General features: G+C 45.3%; 1 protein-coding gene across 1 annotated transcript in view; it reads right to left on the bottom strand.

Annotated features, from left to right (window-relative positions):
- HIP1R (huntingtin interacting protein 1 related) overlaps positions 1–23,347 on the bottom strand; it is a 182,946-nt gene that overhangs the window by 71,558 nt on the left and 88,041 nt on the right. Inside the window, exons 7-14 of the mRNA XM_069755688.1 lie at positions 12,728–12,789; positions 12,317–12,457; positions 11,913–11,970; positions 10,300–10,375; positions 9,522–9,665; positions 8,722–8,783; positions 8,554–8,626; positions 6,668–6,851 (exon numbers count right to left, since the gene is read on the bottom strand). Coding sequence (XP_069611789.1) covers positions 6,668–6,851; positions 8,554–8,626; positions 8,722–8,783; positions 9,522–9,665; positions 10,300–10,375; positions 11,913–11,970; positions 12,317–12,457; positions 12,728–12,789 — 800 coding nt within the window. The remainder of the gene's footprint in view (positions 1–6,667; positions 6,852–8,553; positions 8,627–8,721; positions 8,784–9,521; positions 9,666–10,299; positions 10,376–11,912; positions 11,971–12,316; positions 12,458–12,727; positions 12,790–23,347) is intronic.

The raw sequence follows: 23,347 nt of genomic DNA, 5'->3' as shown, positions 1-23,347 counted from the left end.
CTCGCCATCCAAACCTTTAGAGATGAGGATATCCAAGAAGGGTAGTGAGTGACGTAAACTCAATTACAGATGTAAAGAACAGCCCAATGGAGTTGTGATTAAGCCTGTCTACAAAACTCTCAAACTCATCTCTAGAGCCGGTCCAAATCAAAAAAATATCATCTATGTAACGTGTCCACATTTCTGTGACACGATACATAGAACACTCACCCTCTTCAGGATCACAATTCCAAACCATGGTCTCCTCCCACCAGCCGAGGAAGAGGTTGGCATAGGCCGGGGCGCATGGGCTGCCCATGGCCGTCCCCCTCAGCTGGTGGTAGATGTGGCGGTTAAATGTGAAGTAGTTGTGAGTTAAACAAAACCTGGAGGAGCTTAAGGATGAAATGGTTATGTTCTTGGAGATGCGGTCCTCTCGTTTGGAGAAAGAATGCTACGGCCTCCAAGCCCTTTACATGGGGGATGGAAGAATAAAGGGCCTCCACATCAATACTTGCAAGATGTGCACCAGGGTCAATAGTAAGGCCATCAAGCCGACGAATTAGATCAGGAGTATCCTTTACAAACGATTGCAGAGAGGACACGAATGGGGACAATACACGGTCGAGTTAAATACCTGCATTCTGACACAAACTGCCTACCCCAGATACAATGGGCCTGCCTTTGAGAGGATTCAGACCCTTATGTACCTTGGGGAGGCAGTAGAAAGTAGCTGTTACAGGGTGGCGAGGAAAGATGAAGTCAAACTCTGTCTTATCAATGACACCTTCTTCCAAGCCTTCCTGTAAAATGTGACCTAACTCCTCGCAGTATTCCTTTGTCGGATTGCGTGCAAGGACCTCATAGGAGTCTCTATCAGCGAGTATGGAATCACAAATCTGCTGATAATGCATGATGTCAAGGATGACAACATTGCCACCCTTGTCCGAGGGCTTGATCACAATAGTGTCATCACGTTCCAAACTATTGATTGCCTCTATCTCCTTTCTAGAACAATTGTATTTGCATGGTATACGAGAATGAGACAAATCAATAAGTTCGGATGTCACCAAATTAGAAAAAAATATCTATGGCTGACAGGTCACCAGTAGGAGGAGGCATTATATGGCTTTTTTCTTTAAGTTGTGTGAAAGGACCCCTACCTTGTTGATTGGGATCAAACTCCCCGATACTGTGTAACAGTCTAACATCAGGCAACATGTCTACTGGAATACCAAGGTCAGCACATGTACGAGAATCCTGTTTATGAAAAAACTTTTTCCACCTGATTTTACGTAGGAAGAAGTTAAGATCCTTCACAGTTCTGAAAAGATCACAGTCACTATTGGGAACAAAAGAGAGACCCTTTTTCAACACAGACATTTCATCACAATCAATTTTCCTAGCGGAGAGGTTAATGATTTGAATGCTCTGTTCAGTTACAAACTTAGGAGGACGATTGAATGGTTCCTGACTGGAGCACTCCTCTCCTATCATTTTCTCACTGGTAGCGGTCTGTTGCGAAGGGCGTATACCTGGTCTAACCCCCCCCCCGGAACGTGATCAGGTCTCTCAGAAGGTCCCCGTGCGCTTTTCCCTTTCCCTCAACATCGGTTACGCCCCTTAAAGGGTCTGGCTCTGTTCTCTGACTCTGAGAAGTCAGTGTCAGTTGAAGAAAGCTCCGTATCCCTTTCCAGGGTAGGTCTGGAGGTAAGTACCAGGTAGGCCTTGTTGTCCTTAAAGTCCTGTATGTCACGCATATACTGGCGATATGTTATAACGCCAACTGAATGGTCAATAGAGTAAACCTGTGTGCGCATGTCAGCACCCGCCCTCTGATGCGCTGAGGAGCCATAATCTTTGATTCCCTCTGCGCATGTCGGCGGTCGCCAGCTTTTATTACACCCACTCCAGCGTCCTGGTTGCTTGGCAACTACAACTGCCTGTTTAATGTGCGCATGTCAGTAATCGCTGCATGACGCGCTGAGTAGTTATGACTTCCGGTCCCTTCTGCGCATGTCGGCTAGTCACGGCCCTTACTACACTCACTCCGGCGTCCTCCTTCGTGTCTTATGGCGGGTGACGCCATCACATAGGTTAGTATGTCTATTAGTTACCGCTTATGACGCTGACAGCGTCTTGTGCATCAGACAAATAAGGTTTACTCTATTGACCATTCAGTTGGCGTTATAACATATGAGCCAATGAACAGGTGTGTTATGAGTGACCCGAAGCCCTCACAGGTGACTCATTTGCCCCATATTAAGTGGTTAATTATTTTCTCGAGCCACTTCCTATTTAAGAACTAGCCCCACACTCTGTCCACTCTCTGCAGAACAGCATAGGGGGTGGCACAGCAACTTATGTCTCCCTTTTTGAGCATTTAGGCACTTATCTCTTTAATCCAGCAGGTCCCCTGATGATTGGCTTGGAGGAAACGTGTCGGGACTGACCACAGGGAGAGTGCAGGGCATGTTAATACAGGAGTAGCTGTGGACTGCCCTTGTAAGGGCAGGAGTTTTGGGGATAGACTATTGTTAGCCCCATAGGGAATGACAGGGCATTGTCAGTTCTCTGCATCTATGTCCGGATCGTTCCTTGAACAGAGGGTTTCCGGTACTCCTGCTCATTCATCCTGGAATCGGTGAGATTGTTCCATTCTTTAACTTTGGTTCTCATTAGTGACACCGTGGTATAGGTGCCAGTTTTTGCCAGTCCGCGATAATTGTTTATTTCACATGCAACCAACTGTATGAATTATTGCTCTGTGATTCATATGTACTTGTTTCCGGCAGCTAGTGTTTGTATCATATGTTGGACTGCCTTCCATCCGCATATGCCTCTGCAGGCGGAGTTTTTTGAATCCTATTAGGGTTTTTTTTTCTGTTGTGTCTCTTAGTTGAGACCTTCCCCCATGTGCTTTTATATCACTTTTGGGTGACTTTTGTTTATACTTTTATTTATTTCTAGTAAAAGTTATGTTTTATTCTGGTGTGAGCTAATGATCTTGAGAAGATGGTAGGAAAAATTAAACTTCAGTATTAAACAGCATTTCCTGAAGGAGAAAGTAATGGCTTGTTGGATCTGTTATTTCTAGTGTACAAATGAATGGCAGATTCTTCCTAAAGGCTATGAGTACACCCGTCTGCGCATCTCAGCTGAGCTTACTTGGTAGAACAATGGGAAATGCGGACTTAAAAATTTGGAACACAAGTAGTAGAGAATTTAGTCTCATGCAAATAGAGAAAGTGTGTATTGACTTATAAAAATAGAAAGATTCTTTATTTCATTTTTGTGGTGAGTTAAAGCCCTGGATATTATGAGAGGAGATCATATTAAGGGTTACATGGGGAAGGGTTACATGAGCTGAAAAAAGAAAGGTTAACAAGTGTGAAGAGCACAGGGTGTGCCTCAAGCTCTAAGGTGGCTCTGTCCCCAAGGCACATTGGGGTAGAAAAGGGTATTAACAGAGGAAGACATCAGTACATAAATACTATAAATTCTACACTGGTAATTAAGACAAAGTGGGTATCAGTAACATGATAAAAGGGTGCATATAAATGGGATGAACATAAGCCCCAATACTCAATAGTAATGGCCAATCATGAAAAATACTAAACAAAATTACCTCAATGAGAGGTAATAAAAAGTTCTGCAGTGAACAAGGTGGTTAATGTGAAACAACATTTGTTTAAATGATTATTACATCCTGTAAAAATCAGACATGGAGTGTAGGAATGCAAACACGGGTTTAAAGTCTGGTAGCTGGCAAATCCAGTCCATGTAAAGGAAATGAGTGATCACATAAGAGACAGCCATCAGTTCAGCATTGTACAGTAAGGTAGTTGTCCAGGTACAAATTAGTGGCAGAGATTTACACCGCAGCCTGGCTCTGGGAGAGTCCAATAGGGAACCAAATACACAAACATTAACATAAAAGCCACACTCTGAAGCACAGATGTAGATCAGGCAAATGTGGTCTTATGACAGTTGGAAGTCCACATAAGGTAAAGAAAAAACATGAAGCAGCTACCACTTCAGTACAACAACATGGCTATTGCCCAGATATAAAATAATGCCAGGAACTTACACCTCAGCCTGGCTGTGATGGTGGAGGATGCTGAAAACACGCAAGAAAATGTTGCCTTTTTCCAGTCTTCCCTTCCTAGGCCTTCCAATGTTGAAGGCCTACACTTTCACATTGAGGTGGGACAGGAGTCTCACAATCTGGATCTTTTTCCTCCAAGACGGTCTAGTCTAGTAAGTAGAATGTCAGGTCTTCCATGGTGTTGAAGGAGTAAAGTTTTCAATCATGGGAAAAAAAAGTCAATTTAAAGGGGTAACTCCAGGTAGGGTTTGTAAGCCTTTTCTGTAGTGTGATTGAAGCCAGGTCAGAAAATGATAGCCTTGGAAGACCAAGAATACCTATTCATATGCTGCATTCATAATGGCCGAAAGGAGGTCATTTTGATGACATCTTGTGACTGGACGTCCTGCCTTTGGAACCTAGGTAGGGGTGGGAGCAGACCATCTCTAGACGAGTCACAGGAATGTTGGGGACAATTTCCTTGAAAGGGCCATAGCTCAAGATTAAGAAAACTAGGGTCACTGGACCCACTTAGAAGCTGCAGGGAGATGGAAGATAGAGATAACATGGCGGCTAACGCTGGAGCCTGTGGGCTTCAGAAGATGACAAATCTTGTATTGTATGAGGTCTGCCACAAAGCTTTTTCTCCGTAGTCTATCGAAATATAGAAATCGATGAAAGCAGACTGTTGGGGAATACAGTGGACATGAGTGTTGTAATGAGAATAGGAGATTTGTCTGACAAGAATGGAGAAAGTTCAAGCAGCTATCTTGAGGGTTCACTCACAGGTGTCGGTGGACAATGGAAAGCATTCCTGAAAAATTGAAGCCAAGCTCTCTTCAAATAGTAAAAGTCTGAGATGCAGTTGCAGAAATACTGCCATTAAGTGGCAGCAGAGAACTATATACTCAGGCTGAGTGTAGTTATGAGGGGGATATACAGCCAAAGTTATGAAGTAACAGCACAAGAAAGTTTGTGACAGGCTGGGCTGGTGTAAGCAACCACGAGTAGAACTCTCACGCAGTGTCAGAGTATTTAGCCAGCTAATGACGGCAATAGGGCCCCTCTCAGTGCCGCACAATCGGTGGCTGCAGAGGAAGAACAGACCACACCAGCCGAGAGACTTAAGGCGACGTGCTTCAGCCTCTTCAGCTCTGTTGACAGGCAGGATCTTCTCCCGGTAAAGGGTTAGGGGGAGAAGTACAGTTCTGTAACACCGCACTGAATTTGGAGGTAAAGTGAGAACAGAAGGTATTGGATGTAAAGTGAGAACAGAAGGTTTTGGGAGTCCGGTCATACGCTCTCCAGCCAGGCAAGGTCTTTGCTTCACTATCGCCTTAACCATCCACCTAGATCGGAATTGTCAATAGGGTTTAATTAGGCTCCTTGTAGCTTTGGTGGCCGCAGATGGAAAGATTGTCAGATTTGCTCAAATAGAGATAAAAAAATGCTTTAGAAGATCTCCTGGTCTGTGTGGTGGTCTGTTGGGCTCCGTCAGCATTTTGTGAATGCCAGAGGCCCGCACAGATCCATTCCTGCGATGCGGTGGCCTCCGGGAAAATAGCCACCGGGGGTGGCACATGCTCAGATTCAGATCTCGGTAACGTGATCTCTTCTCCCGAGATATGAATATGAGCGGAACATGCTGAATTCAGATCTCAGCAACGAGATCTCGTCTCCCGAGATTTGAACCTGAGCATGCACCGCCCTTGGAGGCCATTTTCCCGGAGGCCACCACATCGCAGGAATGGATCTGCGCAGGCCTCTGGGCATTCACAAAATGCCAGCGGAGCCCCGCTGCCCCACAGACTACCACCACCCCTGTCCTACAGAGCACAGTCACCCCACAGGCCACCGCAGTCTCACAGAGTACCAGAGTACATGTCGCAAAATGCTGGCGGAGCCCCGCCACACCACAGAGTAGCACCACCACACCAGCCTGGGATGGGATTTCCCGGAGGTCACCGCACTAGCCTGGACCACCGAACAACCCCTGTGACCACTCCTCCACCTGTGCCGAAACCCCTCCCCGGTAAGCTGAATTGGACTGGAAGATGGACCCCCATTTGACACTTTTTTTCTCCCCATTTTCCATCTGAAAATTTGGGACGCATCTTATGGTCCAGTGCGTCTTATGGTCCGAAAAATACGGTACTCCATTACTTCAGTGCTAAAGCATATAGTCCTAATCACGGTCTCCTACAAAGCTCATCATGGACAGAGTTTTACAGAAGTACCAACGTGGCAACAAGTCATTCAGAAAAACAATTTTACTGCCAAGTTCGGCACTATTAAGCTGTGGTTTTTTTTTGTAAAATTGAGGAAATAAGTAAAATAATTAATACAATTCTGAGCACATCTCATCATGTAGATGGTCATTTAATAACAGTTTCTAAGCCTTGGAATAACTAGCTTTAATCTTGTTGCCAGGATAAGCTTTCTAGCAGATGTGAGTAAATCCCATCTGTATAATTAGATTTTTTTTTAATTTGTGCACACTGGTTGTTTTTCAGGAACTGGCTTCAAGTATTTTCCACTGAAAAAACAAAGTACAATAATTGATAGAGAACAGTAAATTTTAAGAAGCTTCTTACGACATACTTTCTATTTCTACATAGACTCCTTCCTTCTTTTCACTGTCCGACTTTTGTTTCCGTAGACTCTCCAGCTCATCCCGCAGTTGCTCATTATCCACCAGGGCTTTCTGTTTCTGCTTACGTTGTTCCTCCACCTCTGCTTCTAAAGTGTTAATCTGGCCCTTCAGCTGCATGATGTACTTCTGGGCCTATTGTAATAACATTCAAAACATTTTATTACAGTTTAGTGCCTAAAGTTCAGTCCATAATCATGTAAGGATTATAGTAACCGTACTCTTAAAGTTCTTCACTTTTTTTGCTCAAGCTGAAATATGCCTTAAGAAAGATACCGTATGTTAAAAGGTACTCCATGCTTAAAGGGAACCTGTCACATCTCTCATGCCCTCCAATCCAGGAGCATTCACATACATACATACACACATATATATATATAAATTCCCTTTAAAGGGAATCTGTCAGCAGATTTTCACCCCCAAATTTATTTAGATGCACATGTAAACCTTTCAGAGACAAGTCCAGCAATACCTTTACATGGCCAGTCGGTTCCTCAGTTACTGATAAATCCATGTTTGAATTGATATGCAAATGAGGCTGCAGCCTGTGTCATTCCACCTCTATCCCCCACCCTGCACTGGCTTCTTCTACATGACTAAAGGTACTGTTACACTAAATGACTTACCAACGATCACGACCAGCCATACGACCTGGCCGTGATCGTTGGTAAGTCGTTGTGTGGTCGCTGAGGAGCTGTCACACAGACAGCTCTCTCCAGCGACCAACGATCAGGGGAAAGACTTCGGCATCGTTGAAACTGTCTTCAACGATGCCGAAGTCCCCTTGCAGCACCCAGGTAACCAGGGTAAACATTGGGTTTCTAAGTGCAGGGCCCGCTTAGTAACCCAATATTTACCCTGGTTACCATTGTAAAAGTTAAAAAAAAAAAAAAAAAAAAACCACTACATACTCACATTCCGATGTCTGTCACGTCCCCCGCCGTCAGCTTTTCGCACTGACTGTGTCAGCGCCGGCCGTAAAGCAGAGCATAGCGGTGACGTCACCGCTGTGCTCTGCTTTACGGCGGCGCTGACAGTCAGTGCAGGGAAGCTGACGGCGGGGGACGTGACAGACACTGGAATGTGAGTATGTAGTTTTTTTTTTTTTTTTAACTTTTACAATGGTAACCAGGGTAAATATCGGGTTACTAAGCGCGGTCATGCGCTTAGTAACCCGATATTTACCCTGGTTACAAGTGAACACATCGCTGGATCGGCGTCACACACACCAATCCAGCGGTGACAGCGGGTGATCAGCGACCAAAAAAAGGTCCTGATCATTCCCCAACGACCTCCCAGCAGGGGCCTGATCGTTGGTCGCTGTCACACATAACGAGATCGTTAGCGGGATTGTTGCTATGTCACAAAAAGCGTGACGTTGCAATGATATCGTTAACGATATCGTTATGTGTGAAGGTACCTTAACAGTCTCTATGCTGTGTGGCTTCAGACAAAGAAGTCAGCTGTCAAGCAGGAGGAGGCAATGTAGGATGGGGAATAGAGCTGGAGTGACCGAGGCTTCGATCTACAAATTCATTTGTATATAAGTTCAAACTGAATTCTCAGTAATGAAGGAACATACTATCCATGTAAAGGTATTGCTAGACTTGTCTTTGAAAGAGATACAAGCACATGTAATTAGTTTGGGTGGGTGAAATTCCACCGAGCGCCTCTAAGGCAAACAATTTCATACAAGTGGAAAAAAAAGCCCTTGGCCTTACTAATTTCGCATAATGTATCTGTTTGGGTCTCAGTTTATGGAGTTTTCACTAACCAGAATTTATTTGCGCATGTTACTATATTTACTACTTTCTTTCTCTAATATCTTGATACAAACCTCTAGCTTTATTTTCTCTAATTCAGAACGCAGTATCTCAATTTCTTTTTTCAGATTTTCAATTTCAAGATCCCTTAAAACAGAGTGACATCAGAAAGGTCAGCTGCCTTTAGAGTTTGCAGGATTGTTTTTAGACAACGTTTGAGTAACAATTAGGCCTTTTCCTACCGGTCATCAATCATTTGACCATTCGGAGGACCAAAAGTTTGTTGGAAGATATCCTCTACGACCTAAAAAGAGAGGTCGACTATGTTAAACATGGAATCTTAGTCCATATTCTTTCTTAAATAATCAATCACAAGACTGGTTTAAAGAGAAAAAAAAAAGTCTTAATGTGTATGTAATCTCGTGTAAGTGCAAGAAAAAAAAGTAATACTATTGCGGGTCCAGTCCTCTTCTTCCTCACATGACTGAAATTGCCGAATCCCACTGGGGTTTGTGTGTGAACTGGAAGTCGCTTTTACAATGTAAATCTATGGAACCTTTTTCTGATCCTCCATAGACTTACATTATAAAAGTGACTGACTGCTCGCACACACATTTAAGTTTAATCCGGTGAGTTGGAATTTCAGTCATGTGACTAAGAAGAGGTCTGGAACCAAGTTGGAAGACAGGAAATATTGCGATCGGCAAGCATTTTAGACATTTAGACAGGTTTATGGAATATCATCAAACATTTGGAGAGTGCTTCTTTACAATTCTTAGTAGCAGTGGACACCACAGTTATGTATAATTGTAAAAAAGGTTTCTTGTAGACTTACAAAAAAAAAAAAAATGTATGGCAGATTTATATAGTGTCCCAATTTTAAAATTTGCATATTTTTGTGCTAAAGATCGGAACTGAAAGTCAAAAGGATCTGTTAAAGGGATGCCAAATGTATGCTACAGTATACCTTTTCAAAACGTATTTGGCACATTTAGTACAAGCAGCAATTAGTTGGCGGCTAGCCGCTTTGTGCTGTATTCACCTGCTGCTCCACGAGCTGAGCATTGTTGATTTCAATTAGAGACTCCGTTTGTTGCTCCTCTTCTTCTGGAGTCTCATTTGCCATGACCACCACAGGTTTCACATGCTCCTCCAAGGCTGAAGCTCTTAAAAAGTTAGGTGGATTCTGTTACACAGACAAAAATTATGTTAATACGCAGAGAGAAAAAAAAAAAGGAAAGGCTTTTTGTAAGTATTGTTACACATAAGGAAATGTATATTCCAAATCCAAACAAAATTTTTGTTTAATTTGAGTGGGTTAAAAGAAGATACCCACGTAACAAATATGTTCCAATGTGTTTTTAATATGAATAGTATTTAACAATATAAATTTATTTATTTTCAAAAGGTGTCCCAATGTTCAGATGTTGGCTGTCAGTGGAGCTCGATACAGGACAGTTTCCCGTGTTGGCATGTCATCAGTGGAGCGTTTGTGTCTCATTTCAATAGATAGAAAAGGGGGCTGACCAGGACGATTATAGGAGCCAAAAAGCTCCCTTCATACAAAGCACAGATATGGCAAAAAAAGGCAGCTCTTTGTCAAACACTGGGAAGCTACCAAGAGATAAACAGAGAAATATCTCTATCTCGATCTATATATAGTACAATGAGCCATATCTAGAAAAAAAAAAATCATAAAGAGGACATCGCCTTTAACTACAATGTCTGACGATACTATGCATCTTACAAGCCACGATTAATTATGTTTCTATAGACTCGAGCCATTGAAGTCTTCGTGTGAGAAATATGCATGTACTTACATCAGGAAGACGGGGAATCTGAATCAGGCGCTTGAAGTACAGCATGTCAGATGCACGTTTGAAGAAGTTTTTAAGACTATAGCATGGAACACAGAAAATAAGGCAATGAATAACAGTGAAACTTTAGCTAGAGGAATGCCGTGTTGCATTATTGTCTTATCAACAAGATTTTTGTGAAACATCTAGTACCAAAATAATGTATTGAAATCGTGCTCACAACAAAATCTACTAAATATTGCAAAGGTAGAACGGTATATCATAGGATGGCTGCCTTGAGATACACCATTTCCTCTAGTGACTAAAGGAAACAGATATTGAACAATTTATGTCTTGGATTAAAGTATTTAAGAAGCCAAGTGCAAATGACATACAAAATTATAGAGAAGAAATAAGATTTTCTATCAGCACCCACTAGTACCAAATCTATTCCAACCAATATCGGACAAAAAAAACTACCGTAATTAAAAAAGGGGCGCATCAGTGTTATCCCAGCCTATAAAATAAAGTTCATAAACAATTGTTTTACACTTTATTTTACTACCTTAAAGTTACTCTATTTACTACAATGTAAACGGTCAAGGCCCAAAGTTCTGTACCGTGTCTTCCTCAAGAGGTCACCTAGAGCTTCAGATCCAAGTCAACTCACCGGATATGGGAAAATACCTGGAACATGTTTGGAGGTCTAGTGTTCGACAGGTCCCCTGCTACAAAATGTGCAGCATGGGCGCTTAACCTTACTGAGCAGTAGCAGGGAGATGTAGGAGAAACCGAGAAGGGATTATGAACAGTGATGGGTGTTCTTATGGCTGTGACTAGGTGCAGCAGCCAAGCTACCATGCTGTCCATAAGTGTGTGGTATTATAAAAGCGTATTATATTTTAAAAATTATGAACTAGTACAGGGGTATTGCTATGTACTCACATCCAAGGGCAGTTTCTCGGATTATAAGCTTATTGCTCAATAAAGAGCAATTCAGGCGCCGTCAAGATGCCCCTTAAATGAGTGCTGCATAATGCTGACTACTTGCACAGGCACTTTGCACCATTAGTCTGCTTGCACTTCTCTCAGCAATCAGGTTAACAGTGGTTTTCGGTCTTTTATGTCACAGCTGCTGCTCAGTTTGCATGGCTCTTGCACGAGATGTTAGTAGTTCTGCCAAGAAGTTCCATCGATCGATTTTGATACACGTCATAGATTTGTGTGCCCTACTACAAAGGACAATATGGTATTACATAGACGTTACCCACAGTCCTACTACATTAGATGAGCCATCACTGTGTGATCTGTGGTATTATGTAGGACTGCAGGTGAAATTGATCACAATACATGTACTCAAAGTTACAGATAATAATAATAATATTATATATATCACAGTGGTAAGTGAGCACAGATATTGTAGTAGATTTCACCTGCAGTTTATGTATTTTATATTAAATTTCTTTAATTGGGGGTAAAACGTCTTTCGGGGCTTCTGATCCTGATCTTTCTTAACCCTTGCAACACCCCAAAAAAAAAGAAGAAATTCACTGTAGAATATAAGTGTAAATCCTAAGATTTTCAAATTACAGTATTTACAGTATGTATGTTACAGTATGTTGAAGTGTCAAAATTACCTATGAAACTGTTCATGAAATCTGTCCCTATGTCCTTGTAGAGTATCCGGTGGCAGACCTGAAACAAAAAAGACCACGGTTTTATGTATGCAGTAAAAATCCACTAGCACATGATGCCGATTAAGTTCATTAATTACACAAAATCAAAGATCTTCAAGACATCATCGGTAGAATTTCAGTTGACAATGCTGCCGCAGAGAAAAAAAACGGAGAAGGGCTAAGCTGGGTAACAGCACAAGTGTGAACAGAAATTGTTTAACCTCCTGTTTATACCAAGTAACCTGTAAACATTTCTGGTCAGCTACCGAGACATAACTGCAGAAATGTGCTCATCTCAGTAAATATAGGCTACATTTCTATAAAAAAAAATATTAAAACAGAACAGAGAAGTAGAACAAACTTACAAGAATGCAGCTTAAACATTAACTTCACGGTGTAGTGATAGAGATGACTGCAGTCTTGGATGACCTGAATAAGGGGTGCGAGTTTACATTGTCCTGCAGACATCTGGGACACGGCGATGGCACTGTTAAGTTGCCTAGAAACTGAACATATAAACCTACATTACTTCATTTAGACATAAAAGTAAATCCGCAAATCCGTCAGCACCTGGGAATAGAAGGGAATATAAGGCACGCCGTTATATTATACAGTATTAAATGGATCAATACACAAATTCTGCAGATTTCATGCCATTAAGTAAAAATGGCAACATGCAATCCCAGCAGAATGAATAACCGTGTAACATTTTGTAATTTTATTAAGAAACCCAATCCTTTTTAATTGCCCAAAATGTACGCAATTTGATTTCTTACCAGCCTCGGCGAGCTTCAGTTCACTGTCCATATAATCAAACATTTCCACCGTTAGCTGGAATCTAAACACACAAAATTAGGTTACCACCAATATTATGTTTTGCTAGGTGAACGTGTCAATCTAAACATGAATTATGATCCATCTATTTCAAATGTCTGCAACAGCTAAAGGGGTTGATCCGTGAAAAGTGTTGTTCAACCCAATATAGCATATCAAGAGAAGTGTATTTGTAATATACATCAATTAAAAATAGTGTGCAGATTAGTAAATAGATTTCATTTTTATCTGTAATAGTGACCCATGCTGATTCTCCCAGGACAGCAATCTTGGTCCACCTTAAGTTGAGGACACACATGCTCAGCAGTTTCCCTGATCTGTCCCTCATGCTGGTGATCTGACAATTGAGAGTGACACTATGTGGAGAAGTAAAATTGCTTCAACTGAAGGTAGATGGCACGAGAGACAGATATACATAGATGTAGATACATAGGACAGGAAACATTTATTACAGGGCTTGCTGAGGCTATCTATGAGGGACAATTTTCTCTACAGGTTGGGGAGAAAGACAGGAGATGAAGAGTGTGCAGAAGATTCTGTCCTAGGAGGTAATGTACTCATGGAAAACCTGCTACTTTCTGATAACACGGGACTAGCTGCCACCCACACGCAAAGAGAAGAGACTAAAATTGTGGCGGAGTGAGTAGAGAAGCTGAAAAAGGAGAAAAGGAGATTTTTGTGTACTCACCGTAAAATTTCTCTCTCTTAGCCTCTAATTGGGGAACACAGGACCATGGGTGTTATGCTGCTGTCCACTAGGAGGCGACACTATGCATAATCTGAAAAAGATTAACCGTGGCTCCTCCTCTGCAGTATAAAACCCTGGACGGCTTCAGCCTTCTCCAGTTTTGTGCAAAAACAGTAGGAGGAACGTAACATGAATAACATAACCATGCCTATATGAAGGCAACTATGTACGAGCTCAAGAAAATATTATGAGAACTCGACAGTAACAACTGTCCGGAAAGGACAACAGGGTGGGAGCAGTGTCCCCCAATTAGAGGCTAAGAGAAAGATTTTACGGTGAGTACACAAAAATCTCCTTTACTCTGTCGCCTCATTGGGGAAAACAGGACCATGGGACGTCCCAAAGCAGTCCCTGGATGGGAAGCAATGGACGAATATTGTGCAGACAGGCCCCTACACTTGCGGCACCGCCACCTGCAGAACACATCTACCCAGGCTCGCATCCACTGAGGACTGGGTATGAACCCTGTAGTGTTTAGTAAACGTGTGTAGGCTAGTCCAAGTGGCCGCCTTACACACTTGTTGTGCCGAAGCCTGGTGCCGAATGGCCAAGGAGGCCCCTACCGCCCGTGTAGAGTGTGCCGTAATACCGGCTGGAAAAGGAGACTTCTTAAGGCGGTAGGCCTCTTGTATGGTGGATTTGATCCACCTGGCAAGGGTAGCTTTGGAAGCTGGCAGACCCTTGCGTCCGCCTTCGGGACGAAGGAAAAGAGAATCAGACCTCCGGAAGGACCGCAGTCCTAGACACATATATACGCAATGCCCTGGCAAGGTCAAGCGTATGCAGAGCCTTCTCCAATCTTTGACCTGGACAAAGGGATGGCAGTGAAATTTCCTCATTGAGGTGGAAGTTGGACACAAGCTTCAGAAGGAAGGATGGGAACGTATAGAGAACTACCTTGTCCTGGTGAAAAACCAGGAAGGGCCGTCTGCAGGAGAGAGCTGTCAGTTCAGACACCCTGCGTAGCGAGGTGATTGCCACCAGGAAAACCACCTTCTGGGAGAGAAGGCGGAGCAGGACCTCCTTAAGGGGTTCAAAGGGTGGTTCCATCAATAATGCCGTCAGGACCAGGTTGAGGTCCCACATTTCTAGTGGTCATCTGTAGGGGGAACCAATCGGGAAACCCCCTGAAGAAAAGTCCTTACTTGCGGCTTGGTAGCAATGCGCCTTTGAAAAAGCGCTGAGAGGGCGGACACCTGACTCTTAAGCGAGCCCACGGACATCCTGGCCTCCAGACCCGATTGGAGAAAACCAAGTAGTATGGGGAGGGAAAAAGGGAATGGGGTCTGGCCACGAGACTCGCACCAGGTAAAGAAAGCTTTCCAGGTACAGTAACAAATCTTGGCAGAGGCTGGCTTCCGTGCCCTGATCATGGTCCTAATGACGTCCGGCGAGAGCCCTGCCTGGGTTAGAAACCAGGTTTCAAGGGCCACGCCATCAAATTGAGGGCCCCTGGGTTCTGGTGGTAGAACAGGCCTCGTGATAGATCGGGCGGTCAGGGAGGCGCCAGGGGGCGTCTGCTGTAAGTTGTACGATGTCAGCGTACCATGTACGTCTGGGCCAGTCCAAGGCGATTAGGATGGTTGGAACTCCCTCTTGCTTGATCTTCCTCAATCAGGGGGAGAGGTGGGAAAATGTACAGAAGCTAGAACTGGGTCCAGTCCTGAACCAGAGCGTCTGCGGATCGTGAGCTCTGGCCATGAAGTTTAGAGACCTTGGCATTGAAGTGGGATGCTATTAGGTCCACATCCGGGGTCCCCAGCAATGGCAGATCTGGTGAAAAATTTCAGGATGGAGAGACCACTCTCCCGAGTCTATTCCTTGTCGGCTGAGGAAGTCTGCTTCCCAGTTGTCCACACCCGAAATGTGGACCGCCGAGAGAACTGACCCCGTGTCCTCCGCCCAGTGGAAGATGTGTGACACTTCTCGCGTTGCCTGGGTACTGAGGGTCCCCCCTTGGTGATTCACATATGCCACAGCTGTGGCATTGTCCGACTGTATTCTGATGCGAGAGGCTGCCAGTAAGTGATGAAAGGCCCTCAATGCCAGGAGGATGGCACGAATTTTCAGGATGTTGATGGGCATGGTCGCTTCCACTGGGGACCACTTGCCCTGTGGTGTAGGTGCACTGCACCCCAACCCATCAGGCTCGCATCGGTGGTCAGAACCTTCCATTGTCATGTGAGAAAGGATTTCCCCTTGAGGTTTGCTTGAGCCACCAGTGCAGGGACCTCCTGGTTGACGACGTTAGCCGGAACTCCTTGTCGAGAAAGGGTTCTTGTCCCAGGACTTGAGGATGGCTAGTTGGAGAGGCCTGAGGTGAAACTGGGCAAATGGGACCGCTTCTATTGCTGCCCCCATCCTGCCGAGGACTCATGGCAAACCGGAGAGATCGAGGGGGTTTGTGGAGGAGGGTGTGAACTCCTAGGCAGAGAGCCAGTGCCTTGTCCTTGGGAAGGAGCACTAGACCCTTGGAGGTGTTGAATAGCTTTCCCAGGAAGGTCAGAGACTGACTCGGGGTTGGTGATGACTTTTGTAGTTTAACTAACCAGCCCATGCGACTCAGAGTGTCCATTGTAATTGAGACGCTGAGCTCGCAGTCCTTGAAGGAGGGAGCCTTGATGAGTAGATCGTCCAAGTATGGAACGACTACTATGCCTCTGGAGTGCAGGACGTCCATGGTGGCTGCCATGACTTTGGTGAACACTCTGGGACCCGTGGCGAGTCCGAACGGGAGAGCCACGAACTGGTAGTGGTCCTGGTCAATTGCGAACCTGAGAAATCTCTGATGGGCAGGTGCAATCGGTATATACAGGTATGCGTCTTGTATGTCTATGGAGGCGAGATATTCTCCCTTCTCCATGGACGCAATGATGGACCTAAGGGACTCCATGCGGAAGTGACTGACCCGTACATATTTGTTGAGTTGTTTTAAGTCCAGCATGGGCCGCACGCTGCCTCCATTCTTGGGAACTACGAATAGATTGGAGAAGAACCCTCGGAAGCGCTCAGCCATGGGGACCGGTACTATGACTCCTGCTTGAAAAAGCAAGGAGACCGCTTGTCGGAAGGCACGAGCCTTGGCTGGTGGTTTTGGGGGAACAGAAAAAGAATCGGTCCGGTGGGTTGGAGGTGAGCTCTATCTTGTATCCGGAAGACACTAGTTCCCTGACCCACCTGCCCTCTGTAATAGGCAGCCAGACGATGAAAGAGCAAAAGTCGGCCGCCTACGGGTGTGGCGTCTTCCGGAGTCCGTGAGTCATGATGAGGAGAAAGTCTGAGATTTTCCTCCTCTGGGCTTAGACTGGCCTGCTTTTGACTGCCAGGTCTTGTCTCCTCCTCTGGGCTTAGACTGGCCTGCTTTTGACTGCCAGGTCTTGTCGGAACTTTGTGTCGATCGCGAGTTGTCCCTGCGTGGGGAACGGTTACGATTTTGTGCTGGATGCGAGACGGACCAGTCCGAGAAGTTCCGAAAGGATCGGAATCGAGTTTGGTTACGCTTCTTGTAAGTGAGTTTAGGTTTCAGTTGGGGAAGAGAGGTACTCTAACCCCTGGTGGCGCTGGATATCATCGTGTCCAACTGTTCACCGAAAAGTCGCCCACTGAGGTAGGGAAGATGCGTGAGCGACTTCTTTGAGGCTGTGTCCGCTTTCCATTCCTGCAGCCAGAGGATATGCTGAATTGTGATGGCGTTTGATGCTATCCCCGCTACACACCCTTGCTGAATCCAGAGCGGCATGAAGCATGTAATCTGCTACGAGTGCTATTTGAACCACTTGGTCCGACAGCTCAGGAGCGGATGCTTGGAGGCCAGCTTGTAAATTTTTGGCCCAGGCCAGAATGGCCTTGGCAGCCCAAACTGAAGCGAACGTGGGAGCCAGGGATGCCCCTGCAGCCTCGAAAATTGAACGAGCCATGCGTTCTACCTGCCAGTCTGCTGCGTCCCTGAGGGTTGAGCTCTCTGGCAATGAAAGGAGGGTCTGTGCTGCTAATCTAGAGACTGGGGGGTCCTCTTTGGGTGGGTCTGTCCATTCCTCGGTATCCTTCTGCGGGAAGGGGTACCTCGCCTCCAGATATTTGTGATTAGCGAATTTTTTCTCAGGCTGTGAGCTGCTTTTTAAGGATCGCCTTAAACTCTGGGTGGTTATAGAAAACCTTAGGCGGCTTCAGAGGTCCTTGAAAGGAAATCTTGTGTTCTGGAGCCTCTGGTGGCGGATCAAAAATGTCCAGCACCCTTTGGATGGAAGAGATTAAGTCCTCAACTAGCGCTGTATTGCTAGGGGGGATTGGAATCAGGGACCCCTCCGTTTCCTTGTCTGAGTCAGAGTCACAGATGCCTTCCGAATCCTGTGTATCACTGAGGCATCCCCTGCTGGGTGAGCTGGGGCGGAGGCCTTCTCTGGTCGGGGATTGCGGAGATCTGCATTGTCTGCCCCTGGAAAGGGACGGTCTAGATGACCTGGAACTATGGTGTCTCTCCCTAGAAGGGGATGACCGTGTGCTATGGGACGACGCAGATGGACTTGACCTATGGGTCCGCTTGCGTCCTGACCTAGACGTGGATATGCCAGGGTCGTCCTGTCCCTGAGTCAAGCTCTCCCTTTGCTGGGTAACGGTCATAGCCAAGGCATGACTCTGCAGAGCCTGAAGCAATGTGGATGTTAGGTTATCTATAGACTGCGTCATAGATTGCGACATCTGAGTGACCCATTCCGGCGTGGCATTAGACACCGAAGCATTGGCAGGGGCTTCTTGGGGCTCTGACACAGTAGTCTGGATGCAGTCCTGGCAGTGCGGGTACGTGCTGCCACTGGGGAGAGCGGTCCTGCAGGCTGTGCAGAATGCATAATAGCAGTCCTGCCTGGTTCTCTTGGACCTTGAGCCCGACATTGTGCACAGAGTGCAAAAGGGCTGGCTAGCACCTTACAGGGGTAGCTATGCAGAGGAACCTTATAGAGGAGCCTTATAGGGAATATGGATTCACAGCCGAGTAAAACAAAACAACCCAGCTGTGATCTTACCCCACCAGTTTGCTCCTAGGTCCAGCGCCGAAGATCCACAGTCCTGTGCCCCCCAGAGACTGGCTGGCCTGGTCCTGCTGACCAGGAGATGCAGGGTTAATCCTTGCTGCAGTAGAAATGGCAGCCGAGGAGAAGAGGCAGGGGGAGAAGGGGGCGGAGATCTGAGAAAAAAAAAGGCTGCAAAGCTGTGTAAAAACGCGCCCTTTCTGTCTCAATCCGTCCCCTCTATGACACTATATAGTGTCATATTTGTCATGGGGGGGGGGGGGGCGAAGAGGAGGCGACGGCTCCAGCTAGGCCGAAGCCGCAGCCTAAATTAGATGCCTGATGCCCAAAAAAGCTCCAGGCCGGCGCGAAAAGTCCGGGAGGGGGTCGGATCTGACCCCCCCCCCCCCCCCGGATTTAAAGGCAGGATAGCGGTGGGGCTATAAGCGGAAGGGGGGGGGCCTGTGAGGGGTCCCCCTGAGGCAGTATAGAGCTGGTGCTGCCGCAGAGACAGGGGAGCATGGAGCCCTGTGTCTATTGTGCCATGCCTGCCTGCACTCCCCCCAGCCCCGACAGGAGCCCGCAGCTGGGCTGGGGTCCCTGGATGCAGGCGCAGTCTGCTGGCTCATTGCTGGGAGCTACAAAGTGCTGCCTGTACAGGCCCTACCTGAGGAGTCTCAACCTAATGCTCCCAGAGGGGGAGGGTGCTGCTGTCACCTTCAGGGGGCTTTATCCTTGCCTCGACCCAGAAACCAAAAGGAATTGGGGAAGGAGGGGGGATCTCGACTTCGAACCAGCAACCGAGGGACTGGGGAAGGAGCAACATGGGGAATAGCCATCTCGACTTCAACCGGGCACCCCGTAATAGGGGGCCGAGGAAGGAGCCATGCCGGGAGTCTCACAGGAGACCCACTTTTCTTCATCTGTAATCCGTCAGAAAAAAAAAACGGAGTAAAAATTTTTTAGGTGTGCCTCCTATGCGACACGAAGCAAAAACTGGAGAAGGCTGATGCCGTCCAGGGGTGTATACTGCAGAGGAGGAGCCACGGTTAATCTTTTTCAGATTATGCATAGTGTCGCTATCTAGTGGACAGCGGCATAACACCCATGGTCCTGTGTCCCCCAATGAGGCGACAGAGTAAATTACACTGGAGGGTGTGTTTTTTTAAAATAAAAAATAAAAAATAACAACAAAAAAAAAGTTTTAGGAAGAGTTAAACATGAAGCATTATCCTCCTGTGCTGTCATTTTCCAGATTTGCAGCCTCTTATTTGCCCAGAAAGTGCAAGTTGTTCAGTGCTCAGAGACATGGCCAAGGTAAGGAAGGCTGAAACCTGACCAACCACTGAGCCAAGACACAGAAGGTGAAACGTCAAGATTGGGCCAAGAAATACCTTTAGACAGATTTTTAAACGGTTTTATGGACTGATGAGAGTGCGATTCTGGATAGTCCAGATGGATATATCAAAATACGTCAGTCATGCACTGATAAGGCCTTGATCTATTAAACTGAGTAGAAGCACAGATCTATGAGCCAGTCTTCTGTACTACATTACATAATAAGCTTTAATCACCATGTTAAATCAGTACAACTGTACAAGTACTCAAAAAACCTTAAATATACCCTGATCTAGGGTATATTTAGGTCCCTACCTCACTGTGAAGGTGGGCACCTTAAAAAAATTCAAATAGTTAAAGAAAAGTGACCTCCTGTTTCTACATAGAGATTAGAAGGACTCAGCTAGTCAGTTGACCTAATGTGCACGAAAATAATTAACTGTGTAGAAAGGTAAAATGTGCAATAGTAAGTACACAGTGCTGTATAATATGATGATTTCAATAATAAGAAAAACTTTGATGGGAGTGTTTCTTTAAAGACGAGTTAGTTGGACCATTTCAGTTTAAGATGGATTCAAAAATCAACCCTAAACCTAAGCCAGTTTTTAGAAGATACCGTATATACATGAGTATAAGCCGACCAGAGTATAAGCACTTGAATTTGCCATGAAAAACTGGGAAAACTTATTGACTCGAGTATAAGCCGGGTATGCATTGTCCCTTCATCTCTATCCTGGTATGCATGGGTCCCCATCCCTGTCCTTGTATGCATGGCTCCTTATCCCCTATTTTTGTATGCATAGCTCCCCATCCCCATCCTTGTATGCATGGCTCCTTATCCCAGGTCCCTGTATGCATGGTTCCTAATAAAAAAAAAAAAAAAAACGCATCTGACTTACCTTCCCTGCACGCCCTCGTTGCATCTCGTTCCGATGCCAGCAGTTCTTCCTGCCAAGCAATCACATGTCACCGATCATTACAGTAATGAATCTTCACTCCACGCCTATGGGACTGGAGAGACGTGAATATTCATTACCTTAATAATGAGCGGCAGACACGTGATCGATCTGAAGAGCTGCTGGTGCCGGCCGGAACAAGATGAAGCGAGGGCGCGCAGGGAAGATAAGTAGGATGTGTGCTGGAAGCCGGCGGCTGCGGCTGTAAATGCGCGCTATAAGAGAAATGATTATTCACTGCCAGCGCAGTAAATATTAATTTCTCTTTAGCAGTGGGCAAAGGCTTTAGCTGCAGCCGCCGGCTCCTGCCTCTGTGACCCGCTGCTCCGCCGCTCCCCCGCAGTGTTTCTGGGACAATGATGTGTATAAGTCAAGGGGGGCGTTTTCAGCATAAAAAAAGTGCTGAAAAACTCAGCTTATACATAAGTATATACGGTACTTTCTTCAAGCAGTGGTACAGAAAAAAAAAGCCTGCATCTTTAATGAAAATCATGACTTTATGCAGGCAATGCTCTACTGAAGTCCTCATTGCTTAGCTATCCAGTAAGGGCCTTAAAGATGAAAGAATAATGACATGGCACCTTCCTTACCTGACCTAAACCCTAATAAGAACTTGTTGGTCCTCAAAACAACAAGACATGTACGGTGAAAGAAAATCATACACCTCTGAACAAAGTCTGGGAGGCTGTGGTTGGTGCTTCCCAAAAAGGTCAACTCAACAGATTAAGAAACTGGCTAACTCAATGGAAGGCTTATTGAAAGTAAGGCTGGCTATATTGGTCAGTTATACCGTATATACTAGAGTATAAGGCTGCCGTCACACTAGCAGTATTTGGTCAGTATATTACATCAGTATATGTAAGCCAAAACCAGGAGTGGGTGATAAATGCAGAAGTGGTGCATATGTTTCTATTATACTTTTCCTCTAATTGTTTGTTTTGGCTTACAAATACTGATGTAAAATACTGACCAAATACTGCTAGGGTGACGGCAGCCTAAGCCGACCCGAGTATAAGCAGAGACCCCTAATTTTGCCACAAAAAACTGGGAAAACTTAATGACTCGAGTATAAGCTTAGGGTGGAAAATGCAGCAGCTACCAGTAATTTTCAAAAATACAAATAGATACCAATAAAAGTAAAATTAATTGAGATATCAGTAGGTTAAGTGTTTTTGAATATCCATCTTAAATCAGGAGCCCCATATAATGCTCCATAAAGTTTGATGGGCCCCATAAGATGCTCCACTGACACATTTGCCCCATATAATGCTGCACAAATGTGGATTATGGCCACATAAGATGCTCAGTACAGACATTTGCCCCATTTAATGCTGCACAAACATTGATTATGCCCCATAAGATGCTCCATGTAGACATTTGCCCCATATAATGCTGCACAAACGTTCATTATGCCCCATAAGATGCTCCATGTAGACATTTGCCCCATATGCTGTTGCTGCGGAAAAAAAAAAAAAAATTAATATATATATTAATATATAGCGACGAGAGGTTATATATATATATATATATATATATATATATATATATATATATATATATATATATATAGTCACCTCTCGTCGCTCAGGCCCCCGGCACTTGCTATATTCACCTGCTCCACGCCGCCACTGCGTCTTCCCTGTCCTCTGCACTGACTGTTTAGGCAGAGGGCGGCGTGCACTAATCTCATCAGGAAGAGGACGGGGAAGATGCAGAGGCAGCTGGCGGCGGCGGAACGCGGACAGGTGAATATAGCGCAGTGCGCTATACTCACCTGCTCCTGGCGCGTCCCTGGTTCCCCAGCGCCGGCAGCTTCTTCCTGTAGTGAGCGGTCACATGGTAACGCTCATTACAGTAATGAATATGCGGCTCCACCCCTATGGGAGTGGAGTGGGGTCCATATTCATTACTGTAATGAGCAGTAGCATGTGACGGCTCACTACACGAAGAAGCTGCCGGCACCGGGGAACTAGGGACCGCGCCAGGAGCATGTGAGTATGATTACACAGCTGCTGCTCCTCCTCCCCTGGGTATGACTCGAGTATAAGCCGAGAGGGGCAATTTCAGCCTAAACAAATAACATTGTAACATAGTAACATAGTTAGTAAGGCCGAAAAAAGACATTTGTCCATCCAGTTCAGCCTATATTCCATCATAATAAATACCCAGATCTACGTCCTTCTACAGAACCTAATAATTGTATGATACAATATTGTTCTGCTCCAGGAAGACATCCAGGCCTCTCTTGAACCCCTCGACTGAGTTCGCCATCACCACCTCCTCAGGCAAGCAATTCCAGATTCTCACTGCCCTAACAGTAAAGAATCCTCTTCTATGTTGGTGGAAAAACCTTCTCTCCTCCAGACGCAAAGAATGCCCCCTTGTGCCCGTCACCTTCCTTGGTATAAACAGATCCTCAGCGAGATATTTGTATTGTCCCCTTATATACTTATACATGGTTATTAGATCGCCCCTCAGTCGTCTTTTTTCTAGACTAAATAATCCTAATTTCGC

Source organism: Ranitomeya imitator, chromosome 1 (assembly GCF_032444005.1).
Source record: "Ranitomeya imitator isolate aRanImi1 chromosome 1, aRanImi1.pri, whole genome shotgun sequence".
Classification (NCBI taxonomy): domain Eukaryota; kingdom Metazoa; phylum Chordata; class Amphibia; order Anura; family Dendrobatidae; genus Ranitomeya; species Ranitomeya imitator.
Note: the sequence above shows the minus strand (reverse complement) of the source record. Positions and strands in the feature narration are given on the sequence as shown.